At 39.7% G+C, this 15,769-nt stretch overlaps 1 protein-coding gene across 1 annotated transcript in view; it reads left to right on the top strand.

The window, feature by feature from the left end:
- The window catches only part of TMEM131L (transmembrane 131 like), a 66,557-nt gene that overhangs the window by 17,196 nt on the left and 33,592 nt on the right, over positions 1–15,769 (top strand). Inside the window, exons 4-7 of the mRNA XM_072335926.1 lie at positions 9,834–9,905; positions 10,286–10,409; positions 10,890–11,006; positions 13,215–13,322. Coding sequence (XP_072192027.1) covers positions 9,834–9,905; positions 10,286–10,409; positions 10,890–11,006; positions 13,215–13,322 — 421 coding nt within the window. The remainder of the gene's footprint in view (positions 1–9,833; positions 9,906–10,285; positions 10,410–10,889; positions 11,007–13,214; positions 13,323–15,769) is intronic.

The raw sequence follows: 15,769 nt of genomic DNA, 5'->3' as shown, positions 1-15,769 counted from the left end.
AAATATACCAAGAATGCTTCTTTTTATTAATAGCACTACGTGGTGGAAGTGTCATTTCATTTTGCATGCCTGACCAAGAGTGCCAGTGATGTGAGACAGATGCACAAGCTCTGGGTATTTTGGAAGGTGCAGCAAGGGGAATTCTGCAGGCTTTCTGTGTGATGCTATGGTCAGAATGGAAATGATCTGATGCTGTGGGGGCTTTACCCCTTTTTCTGTCTGCAGATAGGGATGCGCTTGGAAATGTAAGCAGTGTTGTGTTGGAAATGTAATTCTGTTTTTGAGACCAACTCCCTACTCTTCCCCTTTTCCCTTCCCAGTTTTGGGCCAGGGGGCCTACAGGCCTGCTGTCCCTGTCATGGGCATAGATTGATCTAGATAACTCCATGACAGGGGGAGCTGGTTCTTGTTTCAAGAAACATTTAGATATACTAAGGGCCATGGTTTAGTGGGGAAATATTGGTGGTAGGTTGACGGTTGGACTGGATCATCTTGGAGTTCTTTTCCAACCTTGGTGGTTCTGAGGGAAGGAAGAGCTTCCGGCTGGATGGTTGGTGTAGATGGCTGGAGCATAAAAGTGTTCAGATGGAGATGAAAATTCCTAGTGCAGTGAGTTAATAAAACATGAATGAATGGTAAGTCTTTAGTGTTTTATTGCTCTTAAAATCTAAAATGTTCTTCAGTATTTCCATAGAAAATGTATGTCTGGCATGATCAATATCATATGTTGACTCCATCAGATGGCAGACAATCTGGTAGGCTCCTGCTGAAGAATGAAGAGCTTTGTGGAATGGCACTGAAACAAGGAGAGGGGGAGCAAAAAGGGTATGATGCATCCCAGCTGAGAGGAGAACCAAGAGCAGGATGATGCTCTTATGAGATAGAGAGGTGGTGGTTTGGGGATGAAGCTTGTTGTGGTTTTGTGATTTCTTTATTTATTTGTTTGTTGCTTGTATTCCACATCACAACATCATGAAAAACAGTGGGACTTAAAGAGTTAATGTTCTGGTTCTGTTTACTGCCTTTTATGAGCATTTGGGGTCTTTGGATGGGAGGGGAGGGGCAGCAGTCCCGAAGGACCTCATGGGAAGAGGAAGTATGTGAGTGTGTGTGTGTGTTTTTGGTTTTTTTTTGCCCCCTTGTCACAGACTTGGATAACTCCGTAGCAAAGCTGCTTTTTCTGTGATGCTATTTGGTTACTGGCTGGTACTTATCTTTTGCTTTCCTCCATAATGTTTCATAGTGGCCCAAGGGTTGGGAGCACAGTGTTTGTCCCTTGTTCCTGGAGCCTACTGCGAATAAGGGAAGGTCATGTAATTGGAATTTCATTCTGTGGCATGGTGCTTTAAAGTACCTTAAAGAAAAGTGAAGCCTTGCTCTTTTCATTTCTTTCTCCTTTTAAATTGTATTTCCATGGTCATATAATACAGCTTGTGAAAATGCTATTTGGTGACATGAAAAATTAGATTCTTGGGAAGTCAGTGTGTACTGTTTAAATTTTGGATGGCTTGAGCGTACCTGAGAAAGTCTTGCATGAACGTTTTTCTGCTAGAGGAGAGAAATAAGACCTTTAATAAGTGTGGCAATCAACAGCAGCTCCAGCTTTTTCCCCCTGTAAAATTAAAATTAGCATAGTGGTGAGAGCTGGGCTTGGAGTGAAAGGATGTTGAAAGAAGTACTTGTATGTTATTTGTTTTCATGGGATCATAAAATGGCTTGAGTTGGAAGAGACCTTGAAGATCATCTACTTTCAAGGCCCTGGGAAGTTAGTACACTTAAAGCTCTATGCTTGAAGGTTACTTTTTGTTTAAAGGTTAGGGCTGAAATTGACAAAAGAGGAAACACAATCCAGGCTGATGTCAAAGCTGTTTTTTGCAGCTTTGTATGGCTGACTTAATGGCTTCTTTGGAGGGACAGACTCTTATCAGTGGCATTGGCTGTGCTAAAGGGGGTAAGCTAGAAGCAGATTTTCATTTATTCATTTATTTTAAGTCCTAGGTCTGAGTTTTCTTTCTTTTGATTAGTTTCCTTTTTAGCTGTTATTATTATTTTTTTTTTCTATTTTGGGGAGGGAGGGCATATTTAGTGTTTAATGGCTGTAATTCAAAGGCATTTATCAGCTTTAAGATCTGTCATGAAAATCTTAACTGTCTGTAAAAGTCTGTTTTCGTTCATTCCAAGAGGAAACCAGAAGACTTGGATTAATAAGGAAACAGCAAGAGTCGACTACTGTAGGAAGATTAGCACTCTTAATTATTAAGCAGGTCAAGCTTATCAGGAGCCACAGAGCTTTTTCGTACATCTTACTGAACTGTTCTAATTTAAAATGGTTTTGGTCAAGTTGGACATTTTTTTGGCTGCAGCTGTGAATAGAAAAAGGAAATGGTTGGGCGCAATGATTTTTGACAAGAATGTAACTTCCTATTAGTCTGAGCTTTGCAGCCCTTTTGAGTTTCCAGTCAATATCCTCCCCTACACTCTCAAGCTAGAGCAAGATGTGTGGTGCAGGATACGTGTTGCATTGCTCTCACACATGAAAGTGAAACATTCGAAGTAGCATTGCTGCTGAATTGACAGAAACTGGCCCTGAGCCTTGGGAGCTTTTTGAATAAGACTGTGCTTGATGAAGTGATTTTTTTTAATTTAAATCATTGAAAAAAGAATGGTGATTGATACATTGAAAGGCCAGTTTTATTTGGACTGGGATCTCTTCTTTACTGTTACTGGTCCTCCGTAATGTTCATTTTTGAGTTTCAACATCTTCTCTGCATCCTAGAAATAATTTGATCTTAGTTGTGAAGAACAAACCAGGGCTCTGCAAGCAGTTTTAGGTTTTTGGAGGCTTTGGCAACTACAGGATAAATTAATTACTCGAGGAAGGGGTGAAAAAACATGAAGCTGGCTAAGAATCTGAGGTTTGAAAAGCAGTACCAACTGATCTGTGTGCCTTTGGGATTCATGCTTTTATTTCACATACTCATGGAGTGGAATCATTCATTAAATACAGCAGAACGACAATATTTTCTTATAACTCCCAAATTCTAGGACCTAATGATTCAGTATAAAACATTGAGAGTGCCATGGCTTCTGAGGGAGCCGCTGATTCATTAGGTGAATGATTCTAAATAAAAGTAAATGTGATAGATTTGGTGATATTTTACGTTTGGGAGATTTAATAACTATAAAACTAGATTACAAAGGAAGAGCAAATAAGGCAAATTGCAGGCTTTATTTCAGGTAGTTATCATTCTCGTAGGTACTTAGAGGTGGCTTTCTGTACTGTTGCAAAAATGAAGAGGCAGTTGTTTCACTGCAAGAAGGAAAAAAGAGAATGAAGGTAGTAGGTCTTTTGCCTGCCTGGATACTCCTGCTTTGCTGGCAGCAATGGAGATGCTTCTAAGGAAAATTTTTGATGTGCATTTGAACAAGTGGGCCCAGGCTGATCATCTGAGACAAATAACTAATGATGCACCTTTGCCTGAATGAAACAAGACTTCATGTGCATGAGTGTCTGGCCACAAGTTGCAGGTGTGATGTAGGCCAGTGTTGCCTGAGTACTTGATTTGCACAACCCATGTGCTCACTGCGTGTGAGAGTGGCTGAACCATGCCCACAGCTGGAGGAGCCTCTGTGATGCCCTCCCTGATCTCTGCTTGAGGCTTTTGGGAGTTTTTCTGCCCTCTGGTTTTTATAATCACTTGGGAAGCCTGGCTTAATAAAGCAGCATGGAAGTGTTGTTGACTCTCTTTGTGTGGCACTGCACTTATTTCATTGTTGTTGAAGCAGGCTGTCCAAGATGCCTAAAAAGTACATGCTCCACCTGGAGCATCTCTAGAGAGCTTTGGTTGTTGCTTGAAATCTGGGTGGCTGAGGGATTTAAAAAGAAGAGGTTTCGGAAAACAATTTCAAATGTACCAAAGTCATTGTGAACTCATTTCTTAATGTACAGATTTCAGTTGTTGCAGAAATTGAGGATTGATTGGGCTGTGATTGATTGGGTAGTGGTTGATGGAGTTGAGTCCAAGTGGTGTCTCCCAGGGGTCAGTACTGGGGCCCATCTTGTTTAATATCTTCATTGATGACCTAGATGAGGGGATTGAGTGCACCCTCAGTAAGTTTGCAGATGACACCAAGTTGGGGGGTGGTTTCAGTCTGCCTGAGGGTAAGGGAGGTCCTTCAAAGGGATCTGGATAGGCTGGATGGGCTGAGGTGAATGGGATGAGGTTAAACAGGGCCAAGTGCCGGGTTCTGCATTTTGGCCACAGTAACCCCATGCAGCGCTACAGGCTTGGGGTTGAATGCCTGTATGACTATGAAGAGGAAAGGGACCTGGGGGTGTTGGTTGATGCTCGGCTGAATATGAGCAGACAGTGTGCCCAGGTGGCCAAGAAGGCCAATGCCATCCTGGCCTGCATTAGAAATAGTGTGGCCAGCAGGAGCAGAGAGGTAATCATCCTCCTGTACTCAGCACTGGTGAGGCTGCATCTTGAGTACTGTGTTCAGTTTTGGGACCTTCACTACAAGAAAGACATTGAGGCCCTAGAGCATGTCCAAAGAAGGTCAATGAAACTGGTGAGAGGTCTGGAGCACAAGTTTTATGAGGAGTGGCTGAGGGATCTGGGGTTGTTTAGCCTAGAGGAGACTTAGGGGAGACCTCATTGCATTTTGCAACTTCCTGCAGGAAGGTTGTGATGAGGAGGGGTTTGGCCTCTTCTCTCAGGCAACAAACAGGACCCCAGGAAATGGCCACAAGTTGTACCAGAGGATGTTTAGATTAGACATATGGAACATTTTCTCTCAGAGAGTGGTCAGGTACTGGAATGGCTGCCCAGGATGGTGGTGGAGTTGCCGTCCCTGGCAGTGTTCAAGAAGCATCTGGATGAGGAGCTAGGAGAGATGGTTTAGTACTTGTGGTAGCAGCAGCAATGGGAAGACGGTTGGACTAGATGATCTTGTAAGTCCTTTCCAACCTTGAGATTCCATGATTCTATGATTTACAGGAGGGAATAATTCCATTCTGTTGTTCAACATGCTTTATTGTGCTGCAGCAGCTGCTCAAATATAAACCACACACACACACCTGGAGAAGAAAGCATTTTCTTTTCACCAGGATATCTATAACAGCATCTCACATTTAACTGTTCTTTCTTAAAGTTCTTCGTGGGTCTTCTGCTGATTTTTATCGCACTGTGCATTTATTTTCTTTGGGTGTTTTTCAAGTAGTCTATGTAGGTGTGAGGAGGAAAAAAAAAAAGTGAATCTGTAGTCTTACTTTTTCCACCCCATTGTGAGCACTTTCTGATTACAAATTTGATGCAGTTCTGGTTTTGTAATAAATGGAAAATAAAGCACTGTTGGCCTAGGTGGCTGTTCTTCAAAGTTCTTATATAAATCTTGCAGAGCTATACAGGAAGGGACTAGGTGGTGAGGTGAACAAAAGTTGCCTGCAAGAGCCATGAGTGGTTGTGGAAACAACCTTGTCTTCCCTGGGCTAGCTGGGAAAAAAATATAAATAAAAAGGGTTGCTTGAGCCAACTGCCCCCCCTGAAGTCATGACTCCATCTGTAAATCATGGGGTTTGGTGTTGGACAGAAACTGTCTTGTCCAGTCTACTCATTTATTTTGGATCAGCTCCCCTTGCCTATTTTTAGCCAAAAGATGCAAGACAGCAGGCATGCAGGCCCAGCAGTTTTATGGTAGTAACGCTGTGTTGGCATCCCTGCTGGGATGTGTTCCCTGGTGTCTGTGGAGCAGCATGCTTCTCCCACAGGCAGTGTTGTGCACTCACAAAGCCTGTAAAGGAATCCTGGTGACCAAATTGCCTGTCCCCAAGTGTGTGGAGGCAGTATGTCAGTCCTTCTCCTCCTCCCTAAACAGTGCAGCACTAAGAATAGCAGAAGCTTTTTTGCGTTCTAAGTTTTCAGTGCCTGAAACCCTTACTTTTGTTCTTTTATCTGCTGGACTTTGATTTTTTTAATTTTTTTTTATTTTTATTAATAAATCACATGTGGCTTGTGGGATGCTGGGTTGTACACCTGGGTGTGTACAACTGGTGAAGACTGAAGGGGGGGATCTGATCAGTGTTTATAAACGTCTAAGAGGAGATGGGAGACAAATGGATGAGGCCAGGCTCTTATCGGTTGTGCATAGCAATAGGACAAGGAATAACGGCCTCAATCTTGAACACAAGAAGTTCCATACTAACATGCAGGAGAACTTCTTCATGGTATGGGTGGCAGAGCACTGGAACGGGTTGCCCAGAGAGTTTGTGGAGTCTCCTTCTGTAGAGGTATTCAAGACCCATCTGGATGCCTACCTGTGCAACCTGGTCTAGGGAGCCTCCTTTGGCAAGTGGGTTGGACTTGGTGACCTTTTGAGGTCCCTTCCGGCCTCTGCAATTCTATGATTCTGTGGCTTGATGATCTGACAAACAGAGCTTTGCTCCTGGTCTGCAGAAGACTTCAGTTCAGATGCTGCTGGGATGTGTTCCCATATCTACATTTATTTCTCCTTAATTAACAAATCTATTCATTCAACGGGATACTTTCTTTGTGTTAGCAATAGTCAGCACTGTTGAAAATACCTGGGTTCCGTTAAGGTGTCTCCTCTCAGTCGACATTTTGTTTATCAGGTGTAGTTTGATGAATCTAAAATCGATCCATAATATATATATATTAAATTAATATATATATACTATATATAATATATCATATATATATATTATATAATATATTATATATATTATATATAATATATATAATAATTATATATATATTATAATATATAAGGTGAAACAAAACCTTGGTGATACTATGAAACTTTAAAACATATATATACATATACATATATATATATATATATATGTTTTAAAGTTTCATAGTATCATCAAGGTTTTGTTTCACTTTTTCAGTTTACATATAAGAATTGTACTTTTCTCTTTCATATGTGTCTATATATACCTGCACTTGTGTGTGTATATATGTGTGTGTATATATATATATTTATGCCAGATGGGTTGAGTCTTCTGAAGTTTTCTAAAAGAAGGCAATTTTTTCAGAGTAGACTTAGTTTTCTGTTTACAGTTTTATGGGAAACACTTTTCTTGTGTTCACCGTGGCCAGCGAAGTATGAGTAATACCTCTCTGGAACAAGATTTCCTTTTCTGTTCAGTTTTGGTGGAGGATGGATAGAAAACCTGTTTGCTTATTTGGAGGAAATGTTTGTGAGTAGTATGTATTACATATAAATATTCCCTTTGCGGACTGCAAGTTATTAATAAGTTGTGCTGACTTGCTTGTCTACTGATATTCACTACTAGTAGCAAAGAATAACAAAACCTAAAGAAGGAAGGGCAAAATACTTTCGGCTGCGTGTCTAGCAGCACTTTGTGTGTATGCATGATTAGCATTGCTGTGTTGGAAGCCCTTGGCTAGTCCCACATCAACAGAACACCATGTCCCCCGAACCTTATGAAACACTGTGTCCCTCTGATGCCCTGTTCCCTACATGTGAGCATCTACAGGAATTCTTAGCAGAAGGAATGGGCTGCCTTAAGGTCTTACAGCTTGTGAAGCAGTGTGCAGGTAGCTGCCAGGAGTTCCTTTCCCCTCTTCCATTTTGTTTCCCTCCAGTTTGGACTGCTTGTCCCCTGAGATTTTGGAATTTGGAAGATGGTGCTCTGTTGGTCAGCCTGAGAAATGGGAGAGTTTGCTAGGCTTTGCTAGACAGAAGGATGGTGAAAAAGCAATGAAGGAGGTGGAAACCCAGTGTCTCCACATTTGTTGTTTCAAGACTTCCATTCTTAGGCTGATATTTGTGGGTCTTTCCCAGGCCTGTTACTTTCTTGTGAAACATCCTATGTACTTTTTTGGGCATACAGTCTGCAGCCAACAGAGGTTTTTTGGCATAACTTGAAGTGAATCCATTTTTGAGAAGAATTTGTTTTATTTGTTCTAAAGTAAGTGTTCTATTTTACAAGTGACTTCAGTTTTTTAAGCATCTTAATAGGTTTGTCTTTGAAATGTTCTTCTGTGTCAGATGCACTGCTGAGATCTGGATGGGGTAGCTTTGTTGGTTGGGGTTGGTGTATGAGAGTGTCCTGCCAGTCTCCAGCTCATTTGGAGAGATGTGTTTACAAAGAGAATTATGCTTCTGGTGTTGGTGGACCTTTATAGCAGAGGGTTTGGGGGTGACAGGCAGAATGATCCCCTGCCCTTTTTGCCCTGTTCCATCCCCGTGTCTTGTCAAAAGAAAATGAAACCTGCAAAAGCAGTATGTTTTTCCTTGCATAGGTTGTGCCATTTAGTGAGCACAGCTCTGCAGTTATTTTCTGGCAGTGCTTCCTGGGTGTCGATGAGTGCTGCAGGCGCTGGGAACTGGCTGCCGGGCAGGGCCATGAGCAGCTGGAGGAATGTGGCAGCTCTGCTTTTGGGGCCAGGTGGGAGCTTACAGCAGCCCTCACAGGGTGCATGCAGGGCAGAAGCAGCTGCTGTCCCTTCCTGTAGGGGTGTCATGGGCAGAGGTGCTCAGCAGTAATTCATCATCACTCTGTGCTGTAGTAAGACTGGGCCCAGTGTGCGCCCAGCATCCACTGAGGCTTGGTCTCAGCCATCCTAGGTCCAGGCTGCCTTCTCCAGAACAAACGAGGTGTCAGTCCTGAGATGGTGCTGGTCACTTGGATATATCACATTCCTATTGCTATGACTGCAAGGGAGTTTGCTCCCTCTTAGGAGGAACATCATAAAAGTTGTGGGTTTTCGTAGTAATAAACCTGTGGGTTTTTTTTCCTGACGGGTAATAAATTATGATGGCTCTATTGGTTTGGAATACAACAGCAGAATTATGTGGGTACTTTAATAAATAAAAGGTATAATGTTACAGAACTGCATTTTTAAACTGGGAACCAATTAACCGTACTACTGTTTGTTATGCAAAGGACCTGGATAACTAATGCTACCACAGCCCTTCTCTCCCACCTCATGCTTACCCTTGCTGGGTTGCTGATTAGCATCACCCAGTAATGACAAAGCTGTCTCTGGCAATAGATCTTGTAGACTTCTAGGGAAGTTTTTAATAGCGCAGCACTGGGTATGTAGCTGTAATGAGCGGGGCTGGGCTTGCGGTGAATGTTTTAGTTGAGAAAGTGGTGAAGATGTGCTGGGATTTCTGTCTGCATTACAGAGCATCAGCTTGTATGGAAATAAGGTGAAAAGGTGCTAGAGCTGTGGGGAACTTCACTGTAAATTTACCAAGAGAAAAGGAAAGATGATAATGATGACAGGCATGTTTCCACATGTTTCTTACTGTCTTCTGCATGTAAGAAATGAGCTGAATTTTGTATTAAAGCCAGTTAGGAAAGGACTTCTTTTGGTATCAGATTTTCACAAGCCCCTGTTTGCTTTTCTACATGCCCATCTCTGCTCTGCTAGTAAAAGTGCTTCTCTGAATGTGAAACAGATTAAACCATGGGTCTGTTCTGTGCTGACACAATTTTCATACCTCAGGACTCTTATAAATGGATTCACCTCTATAGTTCCCTGCCCAGGCTCAAATACAGGTGCCTCAGTGTGACCAAGGTAATATGTGCAAGAAAGGGAGCTTGTTCGAGCCAGCAGTGCCTCTGGAGTGAAATGCATATTAAGCTCAGTGTTTGTTAGTATGGACTTTCCAGCATGTGCTGTTTTACCTTCTTAAAAGGTTGCTCTCATGTCAGGGGGAGGACTACATGAAAACCTTTGGAAGTAGTGTTTAGCGTAGCCTATAAAGTATCTTCTTTCTCTGCTATGTTGTGTCTTTTAAATACTAATTGTAGCTTCTTGTCTCCTTTTTTTCAGCTTCTCAGCAAAAATGCCTCCAAATGGGAAGGCCTTACATTTTCACCCTTCAGTTTTGCATTTTGGAATGCAGTGAGTATCTTCCATTACTATTATTTCAGTTAAGTGGGGAGGAACAGCTCTGCCGGTCTGCATTTAGGTTGAGGCCATCAGTGAAGATCATTCCATTCTCTGAAAAAAAGAAAAAGAGAAGAAAAAGATAAGAGGGATAGTAAGCAGTTGTCACGGAGTTGGAATTATGTTTTGCACCTTGCCATACTTTTAAAATGAAAATCAATGTGGTTATAGAAAGGAGGAAAATGGAACGGGGAGCCTTAACACATACTGGATAGATACAGAACAGCGTTTGTCTCATATCAGTGTGTTTCAGTGTGATTTGTTTGGATGCCTCTTGTGCATTGTCTAAACTTAAAAATGTGAATAACTTCCTTCTCTTTTTTTCCCCCCTTTAGATTACTGGGTTTGCCAAGAGCTAAAATGCTGCATGCCTACAATCCTAGTAGAGATAGAGAAGTTGTAGTGAATTCAGTGTTTACAGCTTCTAGACAGTTTCATGTGTTTCCTGCACATAGCCAGGTGAGTGTTGATGTACTTATGGAAACTATGTAATGACCAAGTGCAAAGCCTTCATGCTTCCTAAACTTTTAATTCCATGTTTTCTTTTTGTGCCTTTTTTTTCCCTAGGACCTACACTTATTATTTTTGCTGTTTTTGCTAGCACTTTCCTGCTCATTTTTACTGACTCTGGTGGGGAAGAAGACATTCAAAACTTGCAGTAGAAAATGTGTTCTACAGTAATTCAGAAAGAAAATAACTGTTCATTTTTAAATTGACTTCAAGTCTCATTCTGTTATGTGCAGAGTTATGCAGTCATCCACAAATATGTTGGTGTTTATTGGTGTTCTGTTGATAGAGTTGAGAGATATGGGCAGGTGAAACTTCAGTGCCGAGGTTCTGTGTGTGGGACCTACATGTACAGCTGTGTGTGTGTGGAAATGCCTGTGGGTGTTCTAACTAAATGCACTGAGCAAGCAACCTTCTTTGTGGTCTCTGTAGGTGATTCCAGCTATGGGAAAAAGTTCATTCAGAGTGCTTTTTCTGCCAACAGAGGAAGGCAATATTGAAAGCTCGCTATTTATAAATACCTCATCTCACGGAGTACTTTCATATCAGGTAACTTCACTTATTTTTCATTTGAGTTTTGAATTTGTGTTTTTGAAAGTTGTATGAATACATTTTGAACTTAAAAAAATATAGCAAAAAATCAACTTCAAATGTTTGTTGAATTCCTGATGCAAGTCAAGTGGAATAGTGTTTACAGTTCATCCCTTTTACCAGATCTTGCTGATCTCATGATTCCTCATACAAGTATGCATTTAAAATCACAGGGCTACCTGTGGTAGTAAGTATATTTGTATTTGTTTCTGTGTACTTTGAACATTAGGGTCCTGTCACTGCTGCTTGGCTCCGAATAATATTGCAGTCCTGAATGAACTGTTCTGGGATGTATTTGTCATGGGGGGGCGGGGAGAACACCAAGACATTTAATAACTGTTTCAGGTGATCTTCAGCCACCTTTTATGTAGATAAACTGGGGACCTTTATGGCTTGGCTTTTATGTAGATAAGTAGGGTCGTCTACTATCTGATTAATCAGAGAAGAGAGCAAGTATTAAGTTGTTAGGTGTTAAGATTTTTATAAGGGACATTATACGTTCCAAATTTTTTACCTCCATTGATTTGTAAAAGAAAAAGTCTGAATTTGAATCCGATGGCTTAAAAACAATGCCAACTTTAATCAACCATTTAGTTATTCTACTCTCATAGTGAATTAGAAAACAAAGTCTGCTCGTAAGGAAGCAGAGATAAGTTCACTGGAATACGGATTTTGGAATATGGACATTTCCTTTGGCTAGCAAATACTAGGGGTGATGCCAAATGTTGTGGGAACTTTGTGTTCTAGAGTGATGGCTCTTTTCTTTTTTTGCATCTCTCTGCATTCACTCCTGACCCCTTGTTTTTGTTACCTGGTCTGCTCAGCCACTCCTTTTGTGAGCAAGTTGCAGGGAAACAGTTGTCAGTGTCAGAAGAAACTGATTTTCTGGTGTTGGGCTGTTGCTAAAATCAGTAGCATGCTGTTATTTGTAGACCATTTCAATAGGCATCTGTAAGGTATGTAACAAGAAGTAACTGTCCGTGGTTTCAGCTTGCATTAAGTTTAAGAGTTTCAAAATTGAATCTAAATGCAGCGGTTATACAAGCTATGGCACTCTTGAGAGCTCCAAAGCCTCGAAATATGTTCAGTATTGCTAACACGTTTGTGCAAGAAGTGCATATGAACAAATTGCCCAAATGGAGAAAAAGTCGCATTATAGTGAAATGTATTTTGTAAATGTCTCCATCAAAAAGGAAACATCCCAAAAATATTTCCATTCATGTGATGTTTTGTATCCATAGCTGTCATAGGTTTTCAGTGAATGCTGCATTGACCTTTCACTTAAAAACATTGTTGGTTTTTTGTTGTTTTTTTTTTTTCAATTTATAAAAGGTTTCTTTGCTAGAAGTGAAAAACCTTAATGGATTTTTCATAGCAGGGAAAAATAAAACAAGCTGACGTTATTTTACATCTCATTTTCCTAAACTAATCTTGACAGAGAGGAATACAAATGCAGTAAAAAAAAAAGTAATAAAGAAGATTAACTTGCAAATATTAACTTGTGTTTCACTGAATATTGCAGACTTGTAAAAACAAAACAATCAATCAATATTTTACTCAGTTTTGAAGCCAAAGCCATTGAATTCAGAATGCTTTTGAGCTTGGAACAGAGTTTTCAAGCAATTCCCACATGGCCATAAAACTGTGAATGCAGTTGTTTCCCCTCTCTCCATTTCAGACAAAGGCTCCCATGACATGTAAATGTTGTTTATGTGGTTTTGGAAAGTAGTTCTGCTTCACTTCATCATTTGTGAAGAAAACTTGGAAGGTGATGTGTCCATTCGCTCATGGCTTAAAAAAAAGAAAAACTAAAAATGGTAGAAATGTCTGATAACCAGCTTAGCCAACATGGTTACGGTATAGAATTGCCATGTTTTGGGTGTTGTATTGTAATTGCCTGAAGAGCAGGAGGTATTCAACTGCTCTTTCTTTCTGGGATAACCTGATGCTTTGCAGGTGAGCATTTTTCTTTTGGAAGAAGTGAGGTGAATGAAGATGCTACTGTGCTTATTGTGTGTATAATTACTTTCCACACTGGAACTTTTGAAACTACGTATGTTGTCTTTTAAAATAGTATTTCCTCAGGTTCTTAGTAGCAAAGGAGTTCTGTGTATTACTGTGATAACTGAATGTTGACATAATGACTCATTTCTATTTTAACAACAGGTTTTTGGCACGGGAACTCTAACATCTCCAGAAGAGCCTAGAATACAGCTAGCAAATGCCTACTTACTGCTTCCACACATTCAGAGCATCCAGACATCACAAACACTGGTACAGTAATACATTTCAAGCAGAAGTGAAACATTAACCTACTCGGACGTGAAAGAATTTTGTTTTCATGTTGTTGGGGTACAAGGAATTTTAACAGAAAGTCCTAGTGACTGTGGGAGAGAAGTAGTGGGTGATAAGTGTAGGGTGATAAGTGTGATTAAGTGATGAGAGTGGGTAGGTAGTTTTATGATGAGCTGGTGTTTCTGGTTTTATTGAGAGAAACATCTTTTTGTCTTAAGACTATTTCCACTTCTTTATGATTCTGTGGTGTGTTGTCCTCTCATTTGTGCTAATAAAGCTCTAAATTAAAGATGAGAAACAGAAAAAAATAAATATCCACTGTGTTCCAAGAGGAACTGGGGAAGGAGAAGCTGAGCATTTTATTTTATTTTATTTTATTTTATTTTATTTTATTTTATTTTTTTTTTTTCTTTTTTTTCTTTTTTTTCTTTTTTTTATTTTTTTATTTTTTTGTTTTTTTGTTTTTTTGTTTTTTTATTTTTTTATTTTTTATTTTTTTATTTTTTATTTTTTTATTTTTTTATTTTTTTATTTTTTATTTTTTTATTTTTTTATTTTTTATTTTTTTATTTTATTTTTATTTTATTTTTATTTTATTTTTATTTTATTTTTATTTTATTTTTATTTTATTTTTATTTTATTTTTATTTTATTTTTATTTTATTTTTATTTTATTTTTATTTTATTTTTATTTTTATTTTTATTTTTATTTTTATTTTATTTTTATTTTATTTTTATTTTATTCATTTTTTTTTTTATTTAATTTTATTTTTTTACTTTCCAGTTTTACTTCAGATCCATTTCCCAGGCTGGTTCACAGCTGTGATATGCATGATTTATCACTTAATTAGAAATCATAGCATGCTGCATTCTGATGAGAATAAGATTCCAGCTGGAGTATCCCCTCCCATTACTGCTGGAGACATCAGCCCTCGGCTTGGCTGGAACATGGAACTGTGAGGAATAGAACAAGGTGGATTTAGGAGGCATAACTGCTTAAACTGGAAGAGAAGCTTTGACAGTTCCTGAGATTTAGGTGCAGCTCCAGGCTGGGCAGTATGATTAGATGATCTTAGATCTCTTTTCCAACCTTAGCGATTCTCTGATTCTATTTCTGTAGTCCTCTAGGCTACATGGGACAGTTCAATTGAATAACTAACTAACTGGAGAAATTGACGAGTCTGATTTCCTTCAAGCTTTTTCATGATAAGAACTTTTGTATTATATGTGGATTTAATTTTGTTCAAAAAGAGAGGGGAAAAAAAAGAGTATTCAGAATATTCTAGCACATAACAGGAATATAATCTTGTTTCTAAATGTGACCTATGTTGATTGCCTTCACACTACCTTCCTGAGAAAAATTCTCACCTCAGGTCTTTTTTCTTATTTCTTTTTCTTCTGTTAAATGACTGAATGGAAAAGTTTCGGGGAGCATTTGGCATTTGCATTACTGTAATAGTGAGGAGCATTTTCCTCTGCTTTATTTCTCTGGAGTACAAGCTTGAGATCATGCCTGGCAGTGCCATCTGGTACCAATCTTGTCTCAGTACACAAGATGCAAGAGAGCGCTGACTTAGTTCTCCTAGCTCTGGGTATAATTTTTCTGCTTGGCTGTAATTGGAGAATTATTCTTCAGTTCAGTGAATGCTGCCAGTCTGGAGAGAACTGCTGCAGCAGTGGCACGGGTGCATCTGTTGAAGGTGGTAGGTGAAATCTAAATACTGAAAAGAGATTTGTGGCTTGTATTTGAGTCCCATTTGTGGAAGAGATTTCTCTACAGATAGGTCTCTGCTCCAGAAGAGCCACTTTCAGTTTGCCTTACTGATCTGAATCACATAAAATACACTGCTAATGTAAGCTGAGGATAGCATAAGCTTCATCTGGATATGCCAAAGTAAGTCTACTCTGAGAAGGCTCATTGAGGGCTGTATTGGTGCATGTCTTTTCCTGCCTACACCTTTTCTCACTCTAATGGCTGGAACCTATATCTAACTTCCAGTCTAAATTTCTTTGTGACCAGTTTGTATTTGTTTGTTGTGCTGCACATTTAGTTTCAGTAATTCCTCCTGCTTTGGCACTTAAACCCAGAAGTTGTTTTTTTTTTTTTAGACAGTATTTCACCTTTCATCTTTCCCTTTGCCAAGCTGAGCAATCCATGCTCTGTGGCATCCTTCCCTGTGATCATGGGCTGGTCATTTCTTAGCACAGTTGGCTGCCCTTTTCTGCAGCTTTTCCAATTTGTAACAGCTCCTTTTGAAGGTGAGTGGCCAGAATTGTGTGTAAAGATGTGGGTGAAGCTTTTATTTTCTTTCCTCTTTAGCTGTTGGCAGCACCCTGGAGATTGTAGGTGAAACTGTAACCTCTGCAGTGGTGCTTTTGTCTGCCTTTTTGGGGGTGATGAGCTTCCATGCTGCATCGAGTTTGTAC

This window comes from Excalfactoria chinensis, chromosome 4 (assembly GCF_039878825.1).
Source record: "Excalfactoria chinensis isolate bCotChi1 chromosome 4, bCotChi1.hap2, whole genome shotgun sequence".
Classification (NCBI taxonomy): Eukaryota; Metazoa; Chordata; class Aves; order Galliformes; family Phasianidae; genus Excalfactoria; species Excalfactoria chinensis.
This window is presented reverse-complemented; position numbering and strand designations above follow the sequence as displayed.